The 27,877-nt window shown below is 55.7% G+C and overlaps 1 protein-coding gene across 3 annotated transcripts; it reads right to left on the bottom strand.

The window, feature by feature from the left end:
* Positions 1-465: 465 nt before the first annotated feature.
* On the bottom strand, positions 466-27,815 carry LOC138750100 (V-type proton ATPase 116 kDa subunit a 3-like). Of its 3 annotated transcripts, none has more exons than XM_069912232.1 (11): positions 26,762-27,810; positions 22,902-23,041; positions 22,665-22,816; positions 22,475-22,559; positions 21,786-21,904; positions 14,703-14,916; positions 14,246-14,359; positions 13,958-14,032; positions 13,294-13,411; positions 13,015-13,186; positions 466-683 (listed from the first exon to the last, which is right to left on the bottom strand). In XM_069912232.1, the coding sequence occupies exons 2-11, from the start codon at positions 22,998-23,000 to the stop codon at positions 596-598; spliced, it is 1,236 nt and encodes a 411-aa protein (XP_069768333.1). In that variant the 5' UTR covers positions 23,001-23,041; positions 26,762-27,810; the 3' UTR covers positions 466-595. The 3 variants fall into 3 exon arrangements, with proteins under 3 accessions (XP_069768333.1, XP_069768332.1, XP_069768334.1); XM_069912231.1 differs by having other exon boundaries at positions 13,294-13,414; positions 26,762-27,809; XM_069912233.1 differs by lacking the exon at positions 13,015-13,186 and having other exon boundaries at positions 13,294-13,414; positions 26,762-27,815.
* Positions 27,816-27,877: the final 62 nt, after the last annotated feature.

The following is a 27,877-nucleotide window of genomic DNA, read 5'->3' as shown; positions in this document are numbered from 1 at the left end:
GGGAGGTACAGAAACAGGAATGGATGTAAAGACCAGAAGGGGTTACAGAGATAGAAAGGGTGTAGGAGACATGAAAGAAGACAGGAGGAGGTTACAGGGGTCTGGGGAGGGTTACAAAGACAGGGGAGGGCTATGGGGGATTAGAGGGTTTACAGAGATAGAGACAGGTGTTGGGGACAGGAGGGAGTTAGAGACAGTGAGGGGTTGAGGGATAGGGAGGGGGGTAAGAGACTGCAGGATGTTACAAAGACAGGGAGAAATGTAAGGGATCAGATCATGTTACAAAGAGAGGGGTGTTAGGGGATTGTAAGTGGGGTTACAGAGACATGGAGGGGTGTTGGGGACCAGAGGAGGTTCCAGACAGGGAAGGGTTTAGGGGACTAGAGGGGTCTTACAGAACCAGGGCAGGGGTGTAAGCGAATGGAGGGATGTGCAGATTTCCAAACTCAAAACTCTCACTCCAGGTTTACAAAATTTGAATCTGATTTATTAGGACAAAACATCGCGCTAAAATCTACCAATCAGTCGCATGGAGAATCAGAGAATGTCATCCTAGGTGTGAATCTTCATGAAATTTAAACCGAGACAATCCTGGTCACATCGTGGAGTCTTCGAAGGGTGGGAAAGAGAAAGGGACAAACACAACTCCGGTTCCGGAGTAAAACTTTGTCTGAAACTCAACCCTGAGGGACAGAGAAAGAGAGTGTGTGTTAAAATAGCAAAGCTCCCTCCACACCGTCCCATCACACACTCCTGGGGACAGACGCAGAGTGAAGCTCCCTCCACACTGTCCCATCACACACTCCCAGGATCAGACACAGAGTGAAGCTCCCTCCGCACCATCCCATCATACACTCCCGGGGTCAGACAGAGTGAAGCTCCCTCAGCACCGTCCCATCACACACTCCTGGGGTCAGACGCAGAGTGAAGGTCCTTCCGCACCGTCCCATCACACACACCCGGGGTCAGATACAGAGTGAAGCTCCCTCCACACTGTCCCATCACACATTCTCAGGGTCAGACACAAAGTGAAGCTCCCTCCACACCGTCCCATCACCCACTCCTGGGGTCAGACCCAGAGTGAAGCTCCCTCCACACCATTCCATTACACACTCAGGGGGGCAGACACAGAGTGAAGCTCCCCCCGCACTGTCCCATCTCACACTCCCGGGGTCAGACAGAGTGAAGCCAGTCTGTATCGCTGGGAAGGAATTTGGAAGATCGAGAATAGCTCCTGTTGCAAAAGGCTCTGAGACTGAAGGGGGATTTGTGTTGGTGGTGTGGGAGAGCTATGAAGGACTTTTTGTGAATTTGGGAGTTTAACCCTGCTTCTCCAATAACGCGGATCGAGTAACTGGCTGCCAGCATGCCAGGGTCGATCTCCTCCACCACAAAACACCAACTTTTTGCTTAATTTGCTCGTTAACATCTCAAAGTCAATGACTCCCATCCTGTTCCTTTGTTTGTTAACCTTAATGGTTGGTTAACAAAGGTATTTCAAAGGCCTGAAAGCCTTGGCCTAACCTTCAGGATTTTGGGAGGCGTTGGAAGGTTGCCAGGTAGCCAGTGGTCAGAGGATTTCCCTCCAACTCTCATCTTGGATTTGGTGCTGTCTCAAATATGTCCTCCCGGTCCCCTGAAAGAGCTGGGCCCTCCAGGAGTTACGCTGCTGCAGCTTCGGTGGCTCCTGTGACTGCAATCCTTTTGGTTCCCTGGATGATGGACATGCGGTGAAGATCTACTTGCCCCCGACTCTCAAAGCTGGAGACTGCATAAAGGCGATGGGGAAGGTCCTTGGCCCCTCAGCCATAACAGCAACTGTGAAGATGGACGGGAAGGCTGTGATTTATTTAAAAACTGCAAAGGCGGTGGCCCTGGCCATCAGTACACAGGTTGAGGCGGGGGGGGGGGTGGGGATGTTCCTGCAAGTGGACCCTTTTGAGTCTGCCAAGCAGCAGGTGAGTCTGTCCAAAACCTGCCCACTATTCCTTATGATCTCCTTCTACCTGTGATAAGAGTATTTAAAAAGTTTTTGGGAGATAAATTGGGAAAGGTTTGTTACAGTAGGTCACATACAAATATTTTAAAACAGATCTTATTTGAAATACTGGAGCTCTACTCCATGCTAGACATATTGTCTGGAGCTGTTCCAAGAGGGTCATGTGGTTTTGCAAGCAGAGAGAGTAAAACAGGCTTTTTTCTCAGAGAGAGAGAGACAAAGACAGGCAGAGAGAGATCACTTCTACAGTGTTACAGCCAGCAAAAGCAGCTGGGACTGGAACAGGACAAGTTGGCAAGCTTGTGGAAACCCCATTTGGAAGACAGGTTCTTATTTCAGCCTGGTCAAAGCTCTTGTGGTTCATGCAAGAGGAGAGGACTGACTGTCGAATGTTTCACTTGGAATAAGTGAAACAAAAAGGATCTCTGTGGTGACCTGAAAGAAAGAGAACCATGAAGGGGGCAAGTTTCTTCGGAAAGACACTTAAGTGGCTAATGGAAGTAAATGTACAACAAATCTCTCTCTAAAAATCGACAAGAACCTTCCTGAGTGGTAACCATCTACTTTTCAAGCACCAAAACCTGGTGAACTTTATAAATGTTGAATTCTGTCCACAGTTTAAGAATTGCCTGCAACCAGTGAACTTGGAGGAATGAGAAGTGAGATTGGACTGTGAGCCAAAGAACTTTTCTGAATTTACACACACATTACATACATATGCGCTTAGAATTAGAAGGGGGTTAAATTAGTTTAGTTAAGTCAAAAGTGTTATGTAAAAGTGTGATTCTGTTTTCATGTTTAAAAGATAATTGAAAGCAATTTTTGTTTAAGTAACCAGTTGTCTTGGTGAATATCTATTGCTGCTGGGTTTGGGGGTCCTCTGGGCTCATAACATACCCCATTTGCATCCAGTCAGAGATCTCCCCACTTCTGTTCAGCTTTCAGAAACCTGAACTAAGGCACGTTTATTTTTTCCGATGTCAGGCGTTTGTGTTACTGGTGAAGGAGGATGAGACTAAGGGGTGGTTCCAGGTCCAGTACAAGGGGAAGGTGCACTGGATCTACTGGTCCGTGGACCATCTGCGGTGCCATGTCTGTAAGGGGCTGGGACATGCTCGGAAGGACTGCACCATGCTCCGAGAAGCGAGTTCCACCATTGGCGCTGACCCCCCCATCCCCCAGTTCATGTGGCAGGAGATGCAGTGGCAAAGCAAGGGTGGGGAAGAGAGGATCGTCCAAAGGGGAGGTGAAGAAACATCTGAGAGTAAGACCCCCCCCCCCAGATGATCCAATGCCTGTACCCACCCCTGAATCCTGGGTGGGAGAGGTGGTCTGCCCTGAGGAGAATGGGAGGGAGTATGACATGGAGGCCTCTGAGCCTCACGCTAAAACGTCGACAATATCCCCTCTTCTAAACCGGGGGATGGCCTTGGGGAACCGGGGGATGGCCTTGGGGAACCGGGGGATGGCCTTGGGGAACCGGGGGATGGCCTTGGGGAACCGGGGGATGGCCTTGGGGAACCGGGGGATGGCCTTGGGGAACCGGGGGATGGCCTTGGGGAACCGGGGGATGGCCTTGGGGAACCGGGGGATGGCCTTGGGGAACCGGGGGATGGCCTTGGGGAACCGGGGGATGGCCTTGGGGAACCGGGGGATGGCCTTGGGGAACCGGGGGATGGCCTTGGGGAACCGGGGGATGGCCTTGGGGAACCGGGGGATGGCCTTGGGGAACCGGGGGATGGCCTTGGGGAACCGGGGGATGGCCTTGGGGAACCGGGGGATGGCCTTGGGGAACCGGGGGATGGCCTTGGGGAACCGGGGGATGGCCTTGGGGAACCGGGGGATGGCCTTGGGGAACCGGGGGATGGCCTTGGGGAACCGGGGGATGGCCTTGGGGAACCGGGGGATGGCCTTGGGGAACCGGGGGATGGCCTTGGGGAACCGGGGGATGGCCTTGGGGAACCGGGGGATGGCCTTGGGGAACCGGGGGATGGCCTTGGGGAACCGGGGGATGGTCTTGGGGAACCGGGGGATGGTCTTGGGGAACTGGGGGATGGTCTTGGGGAACTGGGATGACGTGAGTGGAAGGTTTTGGTTGGGGAGGTGCGCCCCCAGCCTTTGTCCCCTGTCGACACCTTGCACCCTGGTGCAGGAGCACCCTTTGTTAGAGAGACCGGGGGCTGTAATCAAAATGGACCTGGGCTTGTCAGGGGGAGTGGGGGAAGATTCTGGCCCAAGGCCAGACCCTGAGGATTCCCAGGAGTTGTCCCTCCCAACCCCAGTCGATCATAATAACATGGGAACAAGCCAGGGGCCTGCTGGAGCCGTCATTGGGCCCAATGCCCCAGACAAAGGACATCTCTCTGCTGGGCAGCCCCCAATGGGTCCATTCTCTCAGCATGGTCCGGGAGAGGGCCCCTCCACCACTGTTCCTGGGGGTGGGAGTGATGGAGGTAATGCCAGCAGGTGAGTTCGAGCCGCCCACTGCTCCATGTCCAGCAAATGAGCTGGTCACTAGTAGCAGGTGTCCTGAGGAGGGTGGGGATTCAACATTCGGTGTTGAAGATGAGCTGCCCTCCATTAACAGTGAGATGATGGACGACTGAAGAGGAGATTTAGGGTTTCCTTACTGGCGCCATCAATAAGACTAAGTTGGCTGCAGCCCACTGGCTGGATTTGGACGGGGTCATGGCGTTGCTGCGGGACATCCTGAACCAGAAGGGGAGACATTCATGGGAATGAGCGGCACAGGATGAAGGATTTTCCAGATTTGGCACCGTAAGGTGCAGAGTAGCACTGTCGTCTCCCGAGGGGGTAGGCTGGGCACGAGTACCAAGTAACGTGCTTTTGCTCTGTCTGCAACAGTAGCAAGGGTGAACTTTACCGGCAGCAGAGCAGCTCATGGCAGGCTCCAGAGAGGGGAAGTATTGGGTGAACTTCCTTTAGGGAACTCACACAATCCCAGCAGATGAACCGACCCAGAACCTGGGTGGCGAGGAGGTGTTTATGAGTCTCCTCACTGCCAATTCCAGTGGGGAGCCATTTTATTGGCCCTGAACTTCCAGCTGGAGATTGTGAAGGTCCAGAATCTGATGCTGGGACACCTGGTCCACCTCGCCGTGCACCTGGATGGCGTACCGTTCCACTATATTAACGTATACGCCCCAGGCCTGGGGTACAGCAGATGCCTATTTAACGTGTAGGCTCCAGGCCCAGCATACAGCAGACATTCCTGTTTAACATGTAGGCCCCAGGCCTGGCATACTGTAGGCGCGCCTGTTTAACGTGTAGGCCCCAGGCTCAGTGTACAGCAGATGCGCCTGTTTAACATGTAGGCCCCAGGCCCGGCGTACAGCAGGCGCACCTATTTAACTTGTAGGCCCCAGGCCCGGCGTACAGCAGGCTCGGCTGTTTAACGTGTAGGCCCCAGGCCCGGCGTACAGCAGGCACGCCTGTTTAACGTGTAGGCCCCAGGCCCGGCGTACAGCAGGCGCATGTTTCATCAGGTGCTGGTTCTGTTGGATTCACTGGACTTGAGTGAATGTGTTACCCTTGGAGGGGACTTTAACTGTCCCCTTGAAGAAGGGGGTTGCTCGGGGGTTATAGTGAGACCAGGCATCAGTGAACACGTTGAGGGAACTGGTCGGCTCCTTTCACTCAGCAGATGCCTGGTGGACCCTCCACCCTGACTCCAATGCCTTCACCCGGAGGTGTGCAGGAGGTGGCTCATGCGTTGACCACCAGGCCCACGGGGCGTGACAAGATGGTGTAGAAGAAAGACGTGTGTTCCACCTTTCCCCAGCTGGATTATTAAATACCTGACTTTAAAAAGTATAAAAGTGGTTAAAAATAATATTTATAGTTTTTTGAATAACAGTGATTCATCATGGATACTAATGTGAAGAAATCTAAAACTCAACTTCAGAAGAAATTACCATATAAAAGTATAGACGATCTGAGGCCTACCTGCACAGCTGAATCCACGGATTCTCCAATACTCAGAGGACTCTTGCCCGTTCAAGCTTGACCTCAGTGCCGATCCTGCAGTCGCAAGGTGGCGCCGGCACTTTGGTGAGTTCGGTCGTAGCCGACCCGCGTGCACGTGAAGATGTGCATGCGGGCGACCCAACTGACAAAGGGGCCTGTGAGCCCGTGACATTGCTGGGAGGCTTGGGGGCACGCAGTGTAGTGTCGGAGGACGCTCCTGCACGTCCGGTGGATCTGCTGGGCATGCACGGAGCATCCCGGATCCATGATCTTCTGGAAAAAGTGTGGGCTGTGGTGTCGGGTGCCCAGACCCACAGCCGCAAAGTCAAAGGACCTATGGTAACTGTAGGAGAAGAGGAACTTACCTTATTGGAATTTGCCCAGGAAGAGGAGCCTGTACTTCTATAAGTAGAAGGTAAACCTCAAAAAGTGGCCATGGAATCTGGATTGGACTCAGTATTTACTGTTTTGGAAAGGATTGCTTTTCAAATGGATAATATGTCAAAACAAATGTCAACTCAAATGACCCAAGGATTTATGGAGGTGAAAACAAAAATAAATACTTTGTGTGAAAAAATGTCAACTATGAAACAAGAAATGACTGTAGTTAAGAATGATAATAACAGATGCATAAAATCTGTTGATATTGTACAAGATCATTTTTTAAAAATTGAAACAGCTTTTTCTGAATGTCAAAATCAAGTGGAATGCAATAAAGAAAAAGTGGAAGGTTCTTCTGTAGATTGGGGGATTCAAAGAAGGGATTTATTGATGAAAATTAATTCTTTGTAAAATCAAAGCTGGAGAAATAATGTGAAAATAGTTGGTCTTCCAGAGGACTTTGATCCATTAAAACATTTTAAGCATTGGATCCCAGAGGTACCGGGTAAAGAGCTTTTTCCTGAAGGTTTGGAACAGGATCAGGCCCATAGAGCGTTGAGGAAAAAAACACTTCTTTGACAAACACCGAGGGCAGTATTGATTCGTTGTTTGAAATATCAAGATTGAGAAATAATTTTACAAATGGTGGTACAGAAAGCACGGCAGAGTCAATCCCCATTGATGATTCAAAACAATGTGTTTTTTTATGCCGATTTGAGTCAAGAGGTTATTAGAAGATGGCGGAAATTTAATTCGGCTAAAGATGTCTTATGGCGAAAAGGCTACAAGTTTGCTTTTCGTTATCCTGCAATTTTAAAGGTATATTACGGAAACTTTCAATCTCAATTTTTTGAGAACGATCACGATGCCTTGGTTTTTGCTAAATCATTGCCAGAATTGCGAAGAAATGGGCAGTCTTCACCATCGTCTCCTAAGAGGAGGGTAAACGGAAATGGGAATGGGTATGGAAAGAATGGTAAGAATGGAAAGAAAGAAGAGCTGACACGGTCTTCTTGACATTTAAGATCCAAAACAATCATTGGGCGTGGAATCATTGGGTTGAATATATTTACTATATTTGATTGTTTTTAATTACATAATGAATGTGTATCTGGCTGGGGGGGAGGTGGATGACACTGAAAGCTTTGACTGTCATCTGCCACTAGTGGGTTTTCCACACCCAGTTTTTTAGGGTGTTACTACCTTTGGGTGATTTTTTTCTAATTTTTTTTAAATTATGGGGTGGGTTTTTTTTGTGCTCTTGAAGGATTATCAAGGGGAGCGTTATTTTATAGAGTGTAAATATATTAATAGCTAGTAAAAATGTCTACTTTGAATTTTGCAACTTTTAATGTTCAGGGATTAAATAATCCAATTAAGCGAAAGAGGGCATTGGCTTATATTAAAAAAGTGAAAATTGATATTGCCTTTTTACAAGAAACACATTTGACTGAAAAGGAACATTTGAAATGGAAAAGAGATTGGGTTGAACATGTGTTTTTTTTTCTTCTTTTAATTCTAAGGCAAGAGGGGTGGCGATTTTGATTTATAAAAATTTATTATTTGAATTGGAATCTTCAGAGGGAAATCTAGGTAGAGTTTTACGGGTGAATTGTAAAACTTTTGCTGAATCTTGGACTTTGCTTAATCTTTATGCATCTAATAGAGATGAACGGTTTATTTCAGAAGCTTTTTTATTGTTAACTCAAGCTAATGAAAATATTTTAGTTGATGGAGATTTTAACTGTGTTTTGGAACCCTTTTTGGATAGAAACCCAAAGAGTACAAGGAAATCAAAGATGGCAATACTGATTAAAGCATTGATGAAAGATTTAAATCTGGTAGATGTTTGGAGGAAGGTTAATCCTACAAAGATTTTTCTTTTTATTCATCACGACATCATGATTCGTTTTCTAAGACTGATTTTTTTTTTGGTATCAGCACACCTCCAGGTTAGAGTATTGCAAGTTGAATGGTTCTATCAGACCATTCATTAATACTTTTTTCCTGTTAAAGTTCAGAAGTGGTACATTTGTCGTATTGATGGAGGTTTAATGCAATGTTATTGAAAAAAAAGTTTGTTACTTTTGTTAAAGAGCATATCTCTCTATTTTTGACTGAGAATATTAATTCTGTGGATAGTTATTTTGTAGTGTGGGACGCGTTAAAAGCTTATTTGAGGGGACAAGTTATTAGTTATTCTACAAAAGTTAAGAAACAACATATGGCAGAAAGTTTAAAGTTGAAAAACCAGATTGCTGAGTTAGAGAAAGATTTTCAGAAGGATGTGACCGAAGATAAAAAAAATTGCGTTAGCGAAATTGAAATTACATTATAATACTTTACAGATTTATCAGTTCGAGCATTTAATTAATCGAACTAAACAACGTTATTATGAGTTGGAAGAAAGAGCTCAGAAGGTACTTGCTTGGTAACTAAAAGCTGAACAAGCATCTCGGATTATTAATGCCGTTAAAAATAATTCAATAATTACCTATAAGCCTCAGGAAATTAATGATCAGTTTTATTCATTCTATCAAAAATTATATACTTCTGAGGGGAAGCGGGATAATGGTTCTATTGGATCTTATTTATCTAAATTAAGGCTACTGGTACTAGATGAGAAAGATATTCAGGAATTGGAATCTCCATTTACAGATTCTGAAATTAAGGAAGCTATACAGGAAATGCCAAATGGAAAGTCCCCAGGGGATGATGTATTTCCTGCGGAATTTTATAATTTTTTTTAATGATGATTTATCTAATGTATTTGGAGATGTGTTAAAATAAATTACTGAAGAATAGAAGTTGCCGGAATCTTGTTCAAGTGCTTTAATAACTGTTATTCCATAAAAAAGAGAGATCCATTAAGTGTCTTCATTTAGACCTATTTCTTTATTAAATGTCGATTATAAAATTATAGCCAAGGTATTAGCTAATAAACTTGTTATGTACTTACCTAAGTTGATACATACAGTTTTATTAAGAACAGAAATGGATCATATATTCTTCGATTAATTACTTTGGTCAATTCAAACCGAAAGCAGCCTAACCATCCTATGGTGATTGCACTAGATGCAGAAAAGGGTTTTGATAGGGTTGAGTGGGATTTTTTTATTTAAGGTGTTAGAAAAGTTTAAATTTGGCCTTTTTTTTTATTGGTTGGGTTAAAGCTTTATATAAGAAACCCGATTGCTAGGGTGGTGATAAATGGTCAGATCTCTTTACCATTTAGGTTGACTTGTTCAACTCGGCAGGGCTGTCCATTGTCACCAGCCTTATTTGCGCTGGCTATTGAATCATTAGGTCAGACTATTAGGGAAAATGATGAAATTAGCAGGATGAAGGCTATGAATGAAGAATATAAGATTAATTTATTTGCAGATGATGTATTGATATATTTGACGGAACCAGAACGGTCGTTGAAGCAGTTACAAGAGTGCTTGTCAAAATTTGGAGAACTGTCAGGAATATAAAGTTAATTGAGATAAAAGTGAAATTTTACCAGTTGGAGTAGGAGATTATTCAGAATTTAAAATTATTATAAAAATTAAGGTGGACAAATAAAATTAAATATTTAGGAGTGCTTGTAGATGTTAATTATCAGTCATTGTATCAGTTAAATTATGTGCCTATATTAAAACGGATTTAAGCAGATTTGATTAAGTGGAAAGATCTTCCATTGACTTTAATTGATAGGGTCAATTGTATTAAAATGAATATTTTTCCCCAAATTCAATATTTATTTCAGTCAATACCTTGTTTACTTTCAAAAGGTTTTTTTTCAGGATTTAAATAAGGTAGTACAGGAGTTTTTATGGAAAGGTAAATTAGCTTGAGTGGCATTGTATAAACTTACATGGAAATATGCGTTAGGTGGACTTCAGTTACCACATTTTCAAAATTATTATGAAGCGGCCCAGTTGAAGTTTATTAGCAGATTGATGAATCTAGATCAACCTCCTAGCTGGGCTAAGGTGGAAATGGCGTGTATTTCTGAGGTCGAGGTACATTAATTTATATTTCGTTAGAACTTGAATTTTTTTTACAGGAATATAATATGCCAGTATTGAAACATTTGTTAAAGATCTGGATTTTAAAAAATAGGGTTTTGGGATCAAAAGATAAATTATCAATTTTAACTCCATTGTATAATAACCAACTTATTTCTTTTTCAATGCTTAATGAGTTGGGATTTTAAGGGTATAAAGAATACAGGATTGTTTTGAAGAAGGACAATTTATTTCTTTTAATCAATTAAGAGAGAGATTTGATATATCTGTAAATTCTTTGTTTGTGTATTACCAACTTAGAGCCTTGGTAAAGGATAATTATGGTAGAGAGATGAATTTACCTACTTTGTCGAGATTTGAGACTTTGATTTCCTCTGTACCAAAGAAGGGTTATATTTCAGTTATGTATAATTTGTTACAAGATAATATGGATAAACTGAATTGGGAAAAATCTAAACAAATGGGAGAGTGATTTAGTGTTTATTTTTCATGAAGATGATTGGGTGGATATGTGTCAGGACAATGTAATCAAATTGACTAATGTAAAATATGGAATGGTTAATTACAATTTTCTTACATCAATTATATTTGACTCCAGAGTAACTAATAAAAAATATGGATTTAGTAATTCAGATTTATGTTTTAGATGTGATTCATGTATTGGAACTTTTTTACATGCTGTTTGGACTTGTGTTAAAGTTCAACCATTCTGGCAAGGAATTAAAGTGGTTTTGGAAAAATTGTATAACTTTACATTACCATTAGACCCAACGATTTTCTTGCTGGGTAATTTGATTTCATTGAGGGGATTAGATTTGGATAAAATTCAAATTGCTTTTGTATGTTTGGTGTTTTCAGTAGTGTGTAAATGTGTCGCGAGTACTTGGAAAGACAATACAGAGATCATTATAATACGTTGGCATAATGAATTGAAAACGTATTGTTATGGGAAAAAAATAACATAATTTACATGATAATTATTCTTTTTCTGTTAGCAAATGGTCTCCATATTTGGAATATATGCATTTAGATATACTTTGAATTGTTCTTAACATTTATAATATTTTTTTGTATATAATTTATATTTTTGGCTCCCCTTAAGGGAGCTGGCTGAAGGGGTGGGAGGGCGGGTCTGTTTTAAAAAAATTTTTTAAATGTATTTTTCTGTCTTTTTTAAATTTTTTTTATATATATTTATAAAATTAATTTTTGACGATTATTGGACTCTTTTTCTTTGGCTTGGCTTCGCGGATGAAGATTTATGGAGGAGGTAAAAAGTCCACGTCAGCTGCATGCTCGTTTGTGGCTGACAAGTCCGATGCGAGACAGGCAGACACGATTGCAGCGGTTGCAGGGGAAAATTGGTTGGTTGGGGTTGGGTGTTGGGTTTTTCCTCCTTTGCCTTTTGTCAGTGAGGTGGGCTCTGCGGTCTTCTTCAAAGGATATTGGACTCTATGTTATGTTTTTTCTACCTTTAAATAAAGTTTGAAAAAAAAGACCACCTGGCCCACATCTCCAGTGTCATTGCAGCTTCCATGAAGCCGTGTCATGAACGGACCAGCACCTGGTGTGGGTGGATCTCACTCCACCATGAATGAGGGGGCAATCCACGTACTGGCCTTTCAATAACCGGCTGCTGGAGGGATAATCACTTCCAGGCCTCTTTCTGGGAGTCCAGGGCCACTCGAAGGAGGAAATAGGGGATTTTTCACTTCTTGGGTGGGGTGTAAGGCCCACGCACGACCCTTCTGCCCAAGGTACCCCAGAGGTTCGATTAAGAGCCAGAATTCTGAGAATGTGAGGGAGAGTTGCTCGACGGAGTCTCGTTCTCAGATCTGCTGAGAACCAGCTATGTTCCTTGCATCAGGAGGAGGGACCACTGAGGAGCCTCCAGCTTGAGTGATCTTAGGGTGAGTTCGTGAGGTCACGGCTCCAGGATTTAAATCGTGCCTCACCCTTCCACTCCCTGGAGAAATGGCGGAATGTCCGCCTGCAGCTCGTGGAGTTGTTCACTGATCACGGTTCATCTCTCACAGACTCGGAGAAAATATGAGACTTGGTTCGACCCTTCTACGGAACCCTGTTCTCACCAGATCCGACCAGTAAGGAGGCAAGTGATGACTTATGGGAGGATCTAACTTGGATTCATCCAGAGGTGGATGAGTGTCGGATGCTCCCCTGACGTTGGAGGAGCTGGATGGGCTCACAATGGAGTTCCTCTGGGAGTTTTGGGATGTCTTGGGGAGTGACTATACAAAGGTCTTAGGCGAGAGCCTGGTGACGGTCCTATCACACAATCATGGCGTTGCTCCCTCAGAGTGAAGCTCCCTCCACACCGTCCCATCACACACTCCCAGGGTCAGACACAGAGTGAAGCTCCCTCCGCACCATTCCATCATACACTCCTGGGGTCAGACACAGAGTGAAGCTCCCTCTGCACCATCCCATCATACACTCCCGGGGTCAGACACAGAGTGAAGCTCCCTCCGCACCGTTCCATCATACACTCCCAGGGTCAGACACAGAGTGAAGCTCCCTCCGCACCGTTCCATCATACACTCCTGGGGTCAGACACAGAGTGAAGCTCCCTCTCGACAAATAACCCCTTTGTTGATAGGACATCAGCGCACATACCAGTGGAGACGGAGGGCATGCAAGAATGCAGACAGTCCTTCCATGATGAGGAGAATCGCGATGGTCAGGACAGCAAAGAATGCAAAGCCAGGAAACAGCAGCACTGAGTAACCGAGTTCTGATCTCCTCAGACACTGACGGAGTACCATGTTCCAGAGAACCTCTGATAGCTCTGCGGAGAGAATGATCAATTACCCTGTCTCTATATCCCACACCAGCACTATTCATAGTTCCAGTTGTATCTTTCCCTGGAATCAGTCCACACCAGCATATACTCACGAGCATGTGCCAAACTGAGAGCCCAAAGTCGCAGATAAGATGCGGTGTTGGAGATACAACTCAGGCAATATTCAATAGTATGGATTGCCTGCATCATGAAAACATCTCCAAGGTTGACCTGCTGGAGAAAAAACTGAGACAATGAACCTTCAAACTCCTTACATCTGCTCAGTGCTGACAGAATTCCCTCTCTCCCATCCCATCGCACACACCCAGGGTGGAACATAGAGCGAAGCTCTCTCTCCTCCATCCTGTCACACATTCCTGGGGTGGAATGCAGAGTGAATCTCCTCTCCCCCACCCCGTCACATACTCCTGGGCTGGGACAGAGTGAAGCTCCCATTTCCCATCCCGTCACATTCTCCTGGGGGGGGACAAAGAGTGAAGCACCTATTCCCCATCCCATCACACACTCCTGAGTTGGGACACAGAGCGAAGTTTCCTCTCCCCTGTCCTGTCATACACTCCCATGGTGGGACACAAAGTGAAGTTCCCTCTTTCCCCAACACATTGCACACTCCTGGGGTGGGACACAGAGTGAAGGTCCCTCTCTCCCGTCCTGTCGCACATTCCTGGGGTGGGATACAGAGTGAAGCTCCCTCTCCCTTGTCCCGTCGCACACTACCATGTTGGGGACACAGAGTGAAGCTGCTTCCAAACTTACAGAATCCTCTAAATCCTGCTCCAAATCTTCAACATCTGTGTTAATTTCATTTTCAGCAAGAGATGTGTATCTGCCCTGCAAGAGACATAGATATCACTGCATGTGATCTCTTGAAAGCTTACAGAGACAGGGAGGGATGTAGGGGACCAGAGGGACTTACAGTGACTGGGAGAGGTGTAGTGGACTGGAGGGATTACAGGAAGGGGTATAGGGGACTGTAGAGGTTTATAGAGACTGGGAAGAAGGGGTGCCAGGGACTAGAGGGTGTCAGGGTATGATGCAACCCACCTGACGGGTCCTCATTACTCTGCGGCCCTTCCAGCTGAGGTAGAGAGGTTTCCCAAGGAGAAGTGTTGGAATGCAGAGCAGGGCAATGATCACCAGCACCATCTGAACATTCCTCTGAAACCAGACAGAACTTGGGTGAGCCTTGGGACTCTCCTTCCCCCCTTCCCCCTCTCTGCCCCTCCCCCTTCCCTTGGTCTCCGTCTCTTTCCCTCTCCACTCCCCTCTCCTTTCCTCGTCCCCTCTCTCTCCCCCTTCTCTCCCCAGCCCCCTTTCTCCTTTCTCCCCCTCCCCACACTCCTCTCCCTCCCTCACTCCTCCCCACTCCCTCTCATCCAGCCTCTGCACTTCACTCCTCCTTCATTCCTCTCTGCAACCCCTCTTGCTGTTTCCCCTTCCCCCATCCCTCTCTTCCCTGCCCCACCCTGTCTCACCCTCAACCTCCTTCTCCCCTCCATACCTGGCAATGGTACAGCCAGGCATTACGTGGGGAGCTGGTGAACAGGAACATATCGATGAAGTGAATGAGGATGCTAGGGGCAGAGCGAGAGGCTGAAGCGCCAAACGCCATCCACTTGTAAACAATGAGGACCACCAGGTAGCCAAAGAGGGCAAGCAGGAAAACCAGTTCAGGCAGGAAAACCAGAAGCACGTATGGCCATGTCCCAAAGTATCTGTATGTAGAGAGGAAACAGTTATCAGAGGGAGGGAGCGAGGGGGGAGGGAGGGAGCGAGGGGGGAGGGAGGGAGCGAGGGGGGAGGGAGGGAGCGAGGGGGGGAGGGAGGGAGCGAGGGGGGAGGGAGGGAGCGAGGGGGGAGGGAGGGAGCGAGGGGGGAGGGAGGGAGCGAGGGGGGAGGGAGGGAGCGAGGGGGGAGGGAGGGAGCGAGGGGGGGAGGGAGGGGAGGGAGGGAGCGAGGGGGAGGGAGGGAGCGAGGGGGGAGGGAGGGAGCGAGGGGGGAGGGAGGGAGCGAGGGGGGAGGGAGGGAGCGAGGGGGGAGGGAGGGAGCGAGGGGGGAGGGAGGGAGCGAGGGGGGAGGGAGGGAGCGAGGGGGGAGGGAGGGAGCGAGGGGGGAGGAGGGAGCGAGGGGGGAGGGAGGGAGCGAGGGGGGAGGGAGGGAGCGAGGGGGGAGGGAGGGAGCGAGGGGGGAGGGAGGGAGCGAGGGGGGAGGGAGGGAGCGAGGGGGGAGGGAGGGAGCGAGGGGGGAGGGAGGGAGCGAGGGGGGAGGGAGGGAGCGAGGGGGGAGGGAGGGAGCGAGGGGGGAGGGAGGGAGCGAGGGGGGAGGGAGGGAGCGAGGGGGGAGGGAGGGAGCGAGGGGGGAGGGAGGGAGCGAGGGGGGAGGGAGGGAGCGAGGGGGGAGGGAGGGAGCGAGGGGGGAGGGAGGGAGCGAGGGGGGAGGGAGGGAGCGAGGGGGGAGGGAGGGAGCGAGGGGGGAGGGAGGGAGCGAGGGGGGAGGGAGGGAGCGAGGGGGGAGGGAGGGAGCGAGGGGGGAGGGAGGGAGCGAGGGGGGAGGGAGGGAGCGAGGGGGGAGGGAGGGAGCGAGGGGGGGAGGGAGGGAGCGAGGGGGGAGGGAGGGAGCGAGGGGGGAGCGAGGGGGGAGGGGGGAGCGAGGGGGGAGGGGGGGGAGGGGGAGGGGGAGGGAGCGAGGGGAGGGGAGGGAGCGAGGGGGGAGGGAGCGAGGGGGGAGGGAGCGAGGGGGGAGGGAGCGAGGGGGGAGGGAGCGAGGGGGGAGGGAGCGAGGGGGGAGGGAGCGAGGGGGGAGGGAGCGAGGGGGGAGGGAGCGAGGGGGGAGGGAGCGAGGGGGGAGGGAGCGAGGGGGGAGGGAGCGAGGGGGAGGGAGCGAGGGGGAGGGAGCGAGGGGGGAGGGAGCGAGGGGGGAGGGAGCGAGGGGGGAGGGAGCGAGGGGGGGAGGGAGCGAGGGGGGAGGGAGCGAGGGGGAGGGAGCGAGGGGGGAGGGAGCGAGGGGGGAGGGAGCGAGGGGGGAGGGAGCGAGGGGGGAGGGAGCGAGGGGGGAGGGAGCGAGGGGGGGAGGGAGCGGGGGGGGGGAGGGAGCGGGGGGGGAGGGAGCGGGGGGGGAGGGAGCGGGGGGGGAGGGAGCGGGGGGGGAGGGAGCGGGGGGGGAGGGAGCGGGGGGGGAGGGAGCGGGGGGGGAGGGAGCGGGGGGGGAGGGAGCGGGGGGGGAGGGAGCGGGGGGGGAGGGAGCGGGGGGGGAGGGAGCGGGGGGGGAGGGAGCGGGGGGGGAGGGTGCGGGGGGGGAGGGTGCGGGGGGGGAGGGAGCGGGGGGGGGAGGGAGCGGGGGGAGGGAGGGAGCGGGGGGGGAGGGAGCGGGGGGGAGGGAGCGGGGGGGGGAGGGAGCGGGGGGGGAGGGTGCGGGGGGGGAGGGAGCGGGGGGGGAGGGAGCGGGGGGGGAGGGAGGGAGCGGGGGGGGGAGGGAGCGGGGGGGGAGGGAGAGGGAGCGGGGGGGGGAGGGAGCGGGGGGGGAGGGGAGCGGGGGGGGAGGGAGCGGGGGGGGAGGGAGCGGGGGGGAGGGAGCGGGGGGGAGGGAGCGGGGGGGAGGGAGCGGGGGGGGAGGGAGCGGGGGGGGAGGGAGCGGGGGGGGAGGGAACGGGGGGGGAGGGAGCGGGGGGGGAGGGAGCGGGGGGGGGAGGGAGCGGGGGGGGAGGGAGCGGGGGGGGAGGGAGCGGGGGGGGAGGGAGCGGGGGGGGAGGGAGCGGGGGGGGAGGGAGCGGGGGGGGGAGGGAGCGGGGGGAGGGAGCGAGGGGGGAGGGAGCGAGGGGGGAGGGAGCGAGGGGGGGAGGAGCGAGGGGGGAGGGAGCGAGGGGGGAGGGAGCGAGGGGGGAGGGAGCGAGGGGGGAGGGAGCGAGGGGGGAGGGAGCGAGGGGGGAGGGAGCGAGGGGGGAGGGAGCGAGGGGGGAGGGAGCGAGGGGGGAGGGAGCGAGGGGGGAGGGAGCGAGGGGGGAGGGAGCGAGGGGGGAGGGAGCGAGGGGGGAGGGAGCGAGGGGGGAGGGAGCGAGGGGGGAGGGAGCGAGGGGGGAGGGAGCGAGGGGGGAGGGAGCGAGGGGGGAGGGAGCGAGGGGGGAGGAGCGAGGGGGGAGGGAGCGAGGGGGGAGGGAGCGAGGGGGGAGGGAGCGAGGGGGGAGGGAGCGAGGGGGGAGGGAGCGAGGGGGGAGGGAGCGAGGGGGGAGGGAGCGAGGGGGGAGGGAGCGAGGGGGGAGGGAGCGAGGGGGGAGGGAGCGAGGGGGGAGGGAGCGAGGGGGAGGGAGCGAGGGGGGAGGGAGCGAGGGGGGAGGGAGCGAGGGGGGGAGGGAGCGAGGGGGGAGGGAGCGAGGGGGGAGGGAGCGAGGGGGGAGGGAGCGAGGGGGGGAGGGAGCGAGGGGGGAGGGAGCGAGGGGGGAGGGAGCGAGGGGGGAGGGAGCGAGGGGGGAGGGAGCGAGGGGGGAGGGAGCGAGGGGGGAGGGAGCGAGGGGGGAGGGGAGCGAGGGGGGAGGGAGCGAGGGGGGAGGGAGCGAGGGGGGAGGGAGCGAGGGGGAGGGAGCGAGGGGGGAGGGAGCGAGGGGGGAGGGAGCGAGGGGGGGAGGGAGCGAGGGGGGAGGGAGCGAGGGGGGAGGGAGCGAGGGGGGAGGGAGCGAGGGGGGAGGGAGCGAGGGGGGAGGGAGCGAGGGGGGAGGGAGCGAGGGGGGAGGGAGCGAGGGGGGAGGGAGCGAGGGGGGAGGGAGCGAGGGGGGAGGGAGCGAGGGGGGAGGGAGCGAGGGGGGAGGGAGCGAGGGGGGAGGGAGCGAGGGGGGAGGGAGCGAGGGGGGAGGGAGCGAGGGGGGAGGGAGCGAGGGGGGAGGGAGCGAGGGGGGAGGGAGCGAGGGGGGAGGGAGCGAGGGGGGAGGGAGCGAGGGGGAGGGAGCGAGGGGGGAGGGAGCGAGGGGGAGGGAGCGAGGGGGGAGGGAGCGAGGGGGGAGGGAGCGAGGGGGGAGGGAGCGAGGGGGGAGGGAGCGAGGGGGGAGGGAGCGAGGGGGGGAGGGAGGCGAGGGGGGAGGGAGGGAGGGAGGGATCGGGGGGAGGGAGGGAGGGAGGGATCGGGGGGAGGGAGGATCGGGGGGAGGAGGGAGCGGGGGGAGGGGAGGGAGCGGGGGGAGGGAGGGAGCGGGGGAGGGAGGGAGCGGGGGGGAGGGAGGGAGCGGGGGAGGGAGGGAGCGGGGGGAGGGAGGGAGCGGGGGGAGGGAGGGAGCGGGGGGAGGGAGGGAGCGGGGGGAGGGAGGGAGCGGGGGGAGGGAGGGAGCGGGGGAGGGAGGGAGCGGGGGGAGGGAGGGAGCGGGGGGAGGGAGGGAGCGGGGGGAGGGAGGGAGCGGGGGGAGGGAGGGAGCGGGGGGAGGGAGGGAGCGGGGGGAGGGAGGAGGGAGGGAGGGGGGGAGGGAGGGAGCGGGGGGAGGGAGGGAGCGGGGGGGAGGGGAGGGAGCGGGGGGAGGGAGGGAGCGGGGGGAGGGAGGGAGCGGGGGGAGGGAGGGAGCGGGGGGAGGGAGGGAGCGGGGGAGGGAGGGAGCGGGGGAGGGAGGGAGCGGGGGGAGGGAGGGAGCGGGGGGAGGGAGGGAGCGGGGGGAGGGAGGGAGCGGGGGGAGGGAGGGAGCGGGGGGAGGGAGGGAGCGGGGGGGAGGGAGGCGGGGGGAGGGAGGGAGCGGGGGGAGGGAGGGAGCGGGGGGAGGGAGGGGAGCGGGGGGAGGGAGGGAGCGGGGGGGAGGGGGGGAGGGAGGGAGCGGGGGGAGGGAGGGAGCGGGGGGAGGGAGGGAGCGGGGGAGGGAGGGAGCGGGGGGAGGGAGGGAGCGGGGGGGGGAGGGAGCGGGGGGGGAGGGAGCGGGGGGAGGGAGCGGGGGGGGAGGGAGCGGGGGGGGAGGGAGCGGGGGGGGGAGGGAGCGGGGGGGGAGGGAGCGGGGGGGGAGGGAGCGGGGGGGGAGGAGCGGGGAGGGAGCGAGGGGGGAGGGAGCGAGGGGGGGAGGGAGCGAGGGGGGGAGGGAGCGGGGGGGGGAGGGAGCGGGGGGGGAGGGAGCGGGGGGGGAGGGAGCGGGGGGGGAGGGAGCGGGGGGGGAGGGAGCGGGGGAGGGAGCGAGGGGGGGAGGGAGCGAGGGGGGAGGGAGCGAGGGGGGGAGGGAGCGAGGGGGGAGGGAGCGAGGGGGGAGGGAGCGAGGGGGGAGGGAGCGAGGGGGGAGCGAGGGAGCGAGGGGGGAGGGAGCGAGGGGGGAGGGAGCGAGGGGGGAGGGAGCGAGGGGGGAGGGAGCGAGGGGGGAGGGAGCGAGGGGGGGAGGGAGCGAGGGGGGAGGGAGCGAGGGGGGAGGGAGCGAGGGGGGAGGGAGCGAGGGGGAGGGAGCGAGGGGGGAGGGAGCGAGGGGGGAGGGAGCGAGGGGGGAGGGAGCGAGGGGGGAGGGAGCGAGGGGGGAGGGAGCGAGGGGGAGGGAGCGAGGGGGGAGGGAGCGAGGGGGGAGGGAGCGAGGGGGGAGGGAGCGAGGGGGGAGGGAGCGAGGGGGGAGGGAGCGAGGGGGGAGGGAGCGAGGGGGGAGGGAGCGAGGGGGGAGGGAGCGAGGGGGGAGGGAGCGAGGGGGGAGGGAGCGAGGGGGGGAGGGAGCGAGGGGGGAGGGAGCGAGGGGGGAGGGAGCGAGGGGGGAGGGAGCGAGGGGGGAGGGAGCGAGGGGGGAGGGAGCGAGGGGGGAGGGAGCGAGGGGGGAGGGAGCGAGGGGGGAGGGAGCGAGGGGGGAGGGAGCGAGGGGGGAGGGAGCGAGGGGGGAGGGAGCGAGGGGGGAGGGAGCGAGGGGGGAGGGAGGGAGCGAGGGGGGAGGGAGCGAGGGGGGAGGGAGCGAGGGGGGAGGGAGCGAGGGGGAGGGAGCGAGGGGGGAGGGAGCGAGGGGGGAGGGAGCGAGGGGGGAGGGAGCGAGGGGGGAGGGAGCGAGGGGGGAGGGAGCGAGGGGGGAGGGAGCGAGGGGGGAGGGAGCGAGGGGGGAGGAGCGAGGGGGGAGGGAGCGAGGGGGGAGGGAGCGAGGGGGGGGAGGGAGCGAGGGGGGAGGGAGCGAGGGGGGAGGAGCGAGGGGGGAGGGAGCGAGGGGGGAGGGAGCGAGGGGGGAGGGAGCGAGGGGGGAGGGAGCGAGGGGGGGAGGGAGCGAGGGGGGAGGGAGCGAGGGGGGAGGGAGCGAGGGGGGAGGGAGCGAGGGGGAGGGAGCGAGGGGGGAGGGAGCGAGGGGGGAGGGAGCGAGGGGGGAGGGAGCGAGGGGGGAGAGGGGGAGCGAGGGGGGAGGGAGCGAGGGGGGAGGAGGGAGCGGGGGGAGGGAGGGAGCGGGGGGAGGGAGGGATCGGGGGAGGGAGGGAGGAGGGATCGGGGGGAGGGAGGGAGGGAGGGATCGGGGGGAGGGAGGGAGCGGGGGGAGGGAGGGAGCGGGGGGAGGGAGGGAGCGGGGGGAGGGAGGGAGCGGGGGGAGGGAGGGAGCGGGGGGAGGGAGGGAGCGGGGGGAGGGAGGGAGCGGGGGGAGGGAGGGAGCGGGGGAGGGAGGGAGCGGGGGGAGGGAGGAGCGGGGGGAGGGAGGAGCGGGGGGAGGGAGGGAGCGGGGGGAGGGAGGGAGCGGGGGAGGGAGGAGCGGGGGGAGGGAGGGAGCGGGGGGAGGGAGGGAGCGGGGGGAGGGAGGGAGCGGGGGGAGGGAGGGAGCGGGGGGAGGGAGGGAGCGGGGGGAGGGAGGGAGCGGGGGGAGGGAGGGAGCGGGGGGAGGGAGGGAGCGGGGGGAGGGGGGAGGGAGGGAGCGGGGGGAGGGAGGGGGAGGAGCGGGGGAGGGAGGGAGCGGGGGGAGGGAGGGAGCGGGGGGAGGGAGGGAGCGGGGGGAGGGAGGGAGCGGGGGGAGGGAGGGAGCGGGGGGAGGGAGGGAGCGGGGGAGGGAGGGAGCGGGGGGAGGGAGGGAGCGGGGGGAGGGAGGAGCGGGGGGAGGGAGGGAGCGGGGGGAGGGAGGGAGCGGGGGGAGGGAGGGAGCGGGGGGAGGGAGGGAGCGGGGGGAGGGAGGGAGCGGGGGGAGGGAGGGAGCGGGGGGAGGGAGGGAGCGGGGGGAGGGGGGGAGGGAGGGAGCGGGGGAGGGAGGGAGCGGGGGGAGGAGGGAGCGGGGGAGGGAGGGAGCGGGGGAGGGAGGGAGCGGGGGGAGGGAGGGAGCGGGGGGAGGGAGGGAGCGGGGGGAGGGAGGGAGCGGGGGGAGGGAGGAGCGGGGGAGGGAGAGCGGGGAGGAGGGAGCGGGGGGAGGGAGGGAGCGGGGGGAGGGAGGGAGCGGGGGGAGGGAGGGAGCGGGGGGAGGGAGGGAGCGGGGGGAGGGAGGGAGCGGGGGAGGGAGGGAGCGGGGGGAGGGAGGGAGCGGGGGGAGGGAGGGAGCGGGGGGAGGGAGGGAGCGGGGGGAGGGAGGGAGCGGGGGGAGGGAGGGAGCGGGGGGAGGGAGGGAGCGGGGGGAGGGAGGGAGCGGGGGGAGGGAGGGAGCGGGGGGAGGGAGGGAGCGGGGGGGGAGTGTGGCAAGGAGAGGAGTGAAGGGGAAGGAGACACTCACAGATAATTGAACATTCCCAGGACAACTCCAAAGGACATGTGAACAACCCCCAGGATGACAGACATCTTCATCTTGAAGGGGTTCAGAAAACTCAGCCGGTTGACGGCCAAATGCCAGATCTGAAAACACGCGAATGAGCAAATAACTTTGGTAATGCCATTCGCACCCTGGGATATCATTAACCCCTTCCCCACCCTGAGGAGTCAGTATCCCCGCCATGGAGAGTCAGTAACCCTGTCCCCACCCTGAGGATTCCTTGGGCAGTCATTAACCCCTTCCCCACCCTGGGCTGTCAATAACCCTGTCCCCCACCCTGGGCTGTCAATAACCCTGTCCCCACCCTGGGGCCTCATTAACCCTGTCCCCACCCTGGGGCCTCATTAACCCTGTCCCCACCCTGGGGCCTCATTAATCCTGCTCTGGGGAGTCAGTAACCCCGTACCCACCCTGGGGAGTCAGTAACCCTGCCGTGGGGAATCATTAACCCCGTACCCACCCTGGGGGAGACAGTAAACCCGCCCTGGGGTATCATTAAGCCCGTCCCCATCCTGGGGAGTCATTAAGCCTGCCCTGGGGAGTCATCAACCCCACCCTGGGGAGTTGGTAAACTCTCCCCACCCTGGGTAAATGGGTAACGGGACCGGTAACAACGTGGCGTTACCACGTCTTGATAGAAACGTGAATATTACCGGATCAATGCCAAATGGGTAGACGCCATTGAACACACCATCCACAACTGGATCAAGGTTCAGAGATGGGACGTCCCGCAGAAACCTAGAATACAGATGTAAAAATCAGGGGAGTGATGGGTGGAGTGAGGGGGAGGGGGCGAAGGGAGGGGTGCGAGGCGGGGGGTAGCGAGACGGGATGTGGCCTCACGCTGTGTGGTTCACCATGGAACGGACACTCCACGCGGAAGGGAAGATGGTGAGAGGTATGCTAAAACAGTCATTGTAGATGAGGCCGGTGTAAATAGAGAACAATCCCATCAATAGCAGCAGGTATCGTCCATGAAAGAACATCTGCCAGATCTGGGGGAAAGAGGGCAAAAATCATACAGGAGTCACTAGGCAGCTGTGTACCACCCCCCACCACCCACCTTCTGTCCCTACTCACCTCGTTCTGCAAGTGTTTCAGACGACTATCTCTCTCATTCAGAATCATCCAGAGGGCAAAGAAGAACATGAGGAGGCCATGCCCCACATCCCCAAACATCACAGCGAACAAGAAGGGGAAGGTGATGATGGTGAAGGGTGCTGTGGACAGAGGGTGGGGGAAAGGGAGAGAGAGTGTGAGTCTCCAACTGAAGGGAGAGTGAAGCTCCCTCCGCAACATTCAATCACACACTCCTGGATTAGGAAACCTCCCTCCCCGTCCCATCACACACCCCTGGGGTCAGTGAAGCTCTCTCCCCGACCCATCACACACTCCTGGGGTCACTGAAGCTCCCTCCCCATCCCATCACACACTCCCGGGGTCAGACACAGAGTGAAGCTCCCTCCACAGGTACAGATTTAATAGCAGAAACCAGAGGCCTGGTGAGTCAATTCACTCATATGTCAGCGACCTAAAAATCAGGGCAAGGACCTGTGACTTTGGAGCGCTCTGTGATGAGTTGATTAAAGACAGGATGGTCTGCGGCATCTCCAACGAAGGCATGAGAAATGCACTGCTGCATGACAACCAATGCTCACAAAGGCCATCTCCACGTGTCTGGCCTACGTAACCACGGAGGAGAACAGCAGAAAGCTATCCCCTCCGCAGCAGCAAGGCACGAGCATAGACACAGTCCAGGCGGGAGCTGTGAACAGGCAGTGGCTGGAAGCCAGATGACGACAAAGCTAACTAAGCCCTGCTACGCTCTCACCCAGGACGGAGTGTGGCAACTGCGGCGGTGACCGTGTGGCAAGATGAGAGATGTGCCCGGCGTTCAGCCAGAAATGGAACCATTTCAGCAGATGCTGCAGAGCCAGGCAGCAAGTTACCCCGAGACCCAGATGCAGAAGGACGATTAACCAGTTGGAACCCGAGCAAGGACAATCCAACTTGGACAACGAGTATTATGCTGATGGTTTGACTCTGCAGATGCAGACTCAACAAGAATCAGAAGGAATAACGAAGCATTTGTTAACAATGAAGATCAATGGTAAAGCAATAGACATGAAAGTTGACGCTGGAGCCAAGTGCAACGTCATGTCACGAAAAACGTTTAAGCGACTGATGAAGTCAGAACAGGTCATACCGTGCTCCACATCCACAAGTCTGGTGGCATACGGGGGCAGCAAAATCAGAACCGATGGCACAGTGCAACTGTGGTGCTACGTTCAAGGACAGCTGCACATACTTTCTTAGTCCAAGAAGACAACCTGCCTCTGCTGGGCCTGAGCGCAAACATGAACAGAGGTCTTCTTTCATTCAGCAGAGTGGTCCACCAGATAAGTCCGGCGAAGATGATCTGACGTACAGAATCTTTTCTGAGTAGTGACCTTTTTATGAATGAACTGGGGAAACTGCCAGTGGCACACTCCATGCGGCTCGACCGGAAGTGAGGCCTGTGGTCTGTCCGACATGTTGTATACCGGTAGCAATGAAGGGTGGGGTTAAGGTCGAGCTGGACAGGATGCAGGACCTGGGCGTGATTACCCCAGCCTTCAAGCCCACTGAGTGGGTGTCCTTCATGGTGGCTGCTAAAAAAAAAAAACCACAGGCAGGAGATCCGGATCTGCAAGGACCCGAGAGACCTCAATACAGCTTTAAAATGACTGCACCGTCCAATGCATAGAGCGGAGGAAGTTGCCGCGCAGATGGCTGACACATCCTTTCTTTTGATCTTGGACGCAAAGAATTCCTTCTGGCAAATCAAACTTGACTACAAGTCCTCACTGCTGACCACATTCAGCACGGGTTTCAGCCGATACAGATTCCTCTGAATGTTCCATTGCCATCATTGTTGATGACAAACTCAGAAGAACATGACACAAATTAAAAAGATACTTGATAAAGCCCAGAAGATTCATCTTAAGCTCAACCCCTGTACGTGCAGGTTTCGGCTGACCCACGTCAGTTATGTAGGCCATGTTTTCAAAGGAGAAGGCCTGAAGGTGGACCCTTCAAAGTCCAGGGCAATCAGTGAAAGCCCGGTACCAACAGATGTGACAGCGCTACGTTTCTTGGGCATGGCCAACTACCTGGGCAAGTTCATCCCAAACTCCAGTGATCTTACTGCTCCACTGATCCAGCTAATGCGCAAAGATGTGGAGTGATCCTGGCACGAGCAACAACCAAACGCCTTCCACGCATTAAAAAGTCATGCATCACAGTATGGACTGGGTCCAGCATGCCTGCAGGATGGAAGACCAGTGGCCTACGCATCCAGGTCACTCACCACCACGGAGACCAGATGCGCCCAAATAGAGGAGTTGTTGCCAGTAGTTTTCGCCTACTCAAAATTCAACGACTACATTTATGGCAAACCAGTGACCCTCGAGACTGACCACTTACCTCTGGTCACAATTCTGAGAGAACCAATTCATGCGGCCCCTGCACAATGACAGAGAATGAGCTCAGGCTTCAGAAATACGATGCGACTCCAGTTTGCAAGTGCAGAAAAGAAATCCACTTGGCCGATGCACTGTCTCATGCTCCCAGAAAATGCATGATCCAGCAGGCTGAGGAAGAGGACCCGTTTGATATAATGACAGTAATGCACATCTCCTCCTCCCGGTCGGATGAACTGAGACAGCGCACGGCTGAAGATACAACTTTAAGGACCCGGAACACTTTTTTCAAGGGTGGCTGGCCTGACGAGCAGAGCAGCCAACCACCTGAAGGGCAACCCTACTTCCCGTTCCGGGACGAATTACTCATCGATGATGGAATCATAATGGAAGGCCTGAGAGCTGTCGTTTCGAGTTCACCGCAAAACATTTATGACAACATCCTGCACAGAGGGCAGCAACCAAACGCAGAGCTAGAGGCGTAGTTTTTTGGCCAGGTACAAGCACCAACAGAAAGAGCCGCTGCAGCTCCACATGGTGCTGGACCTCCTTGGTCAACCGTGGCAGCAGACATCTTTGAATGGCACAGTCAACAGTTCTTGTCGATTCATACTCTGGATGGTTTGAGATAGACCATTTACCCGACGTCTCCTCGTCGACAGTCATTATCAAGTTAAAAAGCCACTTTTCAGTGCACCCCCTCACCACACTCTGCTGTCGGACAATGGCACCCAGTTCACCAGTGATAAATTCAGACGCTTTGCAACAACATGGGTATCGAACCATGTCACTAGCAGTCCAGAGTACCCAGTCAAACGGGTTGGCTGAAAGAGCCGTGAGGAGTGCAAAGCAACTGGTGGAGAAGTCCCACAGGGAGAATACGGATGTGATCCTTAACCTTCTGAACCTGAGGACCATCCCCGGCGACGCCATATCGGGTTCTCCGGCAGACACGGACAACTCCGCCTGCAGCAAGAAGACTCTTGGAGCCTCAGCTAAAGAACGCACAAGAAATTAAATTCCAACTGCTGAACAGGAGGCTAATACAGAAAAAGGGGCTGTGACAGAAACAGCCGGCCTCTCGTGCCATTAGCAGGATGCAGAGTCCCCAGGGCTACGACCATGTGGGCATAGTCGAAAGGAGCTGCCAGAAGGCCAGGTCATACCTGGTAAAATCAGAACGGATGGGAGCCGCCCCCATCCCGAACCATTCCTGCTGAAATTATAAACTAGGATCTGGAACATGAATCCGGGATAGGCGGAGCTCCCTCAGTAACAACACATGAATCAAATGGCCACAACCCTGAGACCACGAATGGCCAATCCTTTCGAGCTGAAGCACCCCAAGTATCCACTTCCACCAATGGCTACCACATAACACGTTTTGGGCGCACTTGTAGGCCCAACCCCAAATATCGGGATTAAACTGGGCTGACTGTTCACTGCTGAACTATAATTATTGCCATGTACAACACCTACATGGATGGTGTGAAGGGGGTTGCCCAAGAATGGGGATGTAGACAGCTGCTTCTATTGGCTGTCTGCACGTGCTGAAACCACTGTTCTTGCCACGATGCTATTGTCCATATGCAAGTCCCCGCAAAGCGCGCTAATTAAAAAAAAAGGAGACGGAGCTTGGCTGGTGGCAGACGCCATTTCCAGGGGCTCCTGTTATTGTTGAATTTAACAGTATAGCATTTGTCAGAGGCTATTCAATGCATCAACAATCAAGAGGGATCTTCTTCACAAAGAGAGTGGTGGGGTGTGGAATGTGGGCTCATTTTAACATTTAAGAACTTGGACAGGTTCCTCGATGGGAGGGGTATAAAGGGCTACGGACTGGGTGCAGGTCAATGGGACTGGGCAAAAACATGGTTTGGAACAGACTAGAAGGGTTGAAGGGGTCTATTTCCGTGCTGTAGTGTTCGAAAGACCCCCAGATGATCCAGCGCCTGTACCAGCCACTGAGGCCCGGGTGGGAGAGCCAGTCTGCCCAATAACAGATGGAAGTTGGTGGTAGAATGAGGAAGCAGGGGCAGAGGCGACCTCTCTCATGGAGGTCTTTCAGCTTACACGCGCCCCCACGCCGGCAACATCCTTCATTTGAACTGGGAGATGCCCTTGGGGAACTGGGTCAATGCACGGGGAAAGTTTTGGTTGGGGATGTGCACCCCCAGCCTTTGGCCCCTGTCGAGGCTTTGGTGCGGGAGCACCTGTTGTAGGAGAGGCCCGGGGCTGTGATGAGGACGGACCTGCGTTTGTCAGGGGGAAGAGGGAAAATATTGGGAAGCTGGTCTGGCTGGTCAGAGCACTTTCCTATCAGACAGGGTCCTGGTTATCAACCAACTGGTCACCTCCATGTTGTAGTCCGGTTGGTCACTGTGATCCCACACCCTATCTTTGATATGAGGATTCAGATGAAGTTGATAGACGTCTTCTGGGGTAACATGAGACACTGTTGCAATCCTGAGTCTTCCCATTGAGGAAGGTGGTCAATCCCTGGTGTGTGTGTGTGTGTGTGTACCAAGGTGGCGACTTTTGGCCTTCGGACCCTGCAGAGCCTCCTGCACGCTGAGCAGCTTCCGGAATGGCACA

The sequence above is a fragment of the Narcine bancroftii genome (assembly GCF_036971445.1).
Source record: "Narcine bancroftii isolate sNarBan1 chromosome 5 unlocalized genomic scaffold, sNarBan1.hap1 SUPER_5_unloc_1, whole genome shotgun sequence".
NCBI lineage: Eukaryota > Metazoa > Chordata > Chondrichthyes > Torpediniformes > Narcinidae > Narcine > Narcine bancroftii.
This window is presented reverse-complemented; position numbering and strand designations above follow the sequence as displayed.

Bases quoted from the DNA above. Each gene is read 5' to 3' on its own strand.
- LOC138750100 (XM_069912231.1), bottom strand. From the start codon at position 23,000: ATGTTTGGGGATGTGGGGCATGGCCTCCTCATGTTCTTCTTTGCCCTC. The intron at 13,415-13,957 runs GTAAGTTTGGAA...TTTTTTCTCCAG, and splicing joins AGCAGGATTTAGAGGATTCT to CAGGTCAACCTTGGAGATGT. The intron at 684-13,014 runs GTATGTGCGCTG...TCTGTCCCTCAG, and splicing joins CATGCCCTCCGTCTCCACTG to GGTTGAGTTTCAGACAAAGT.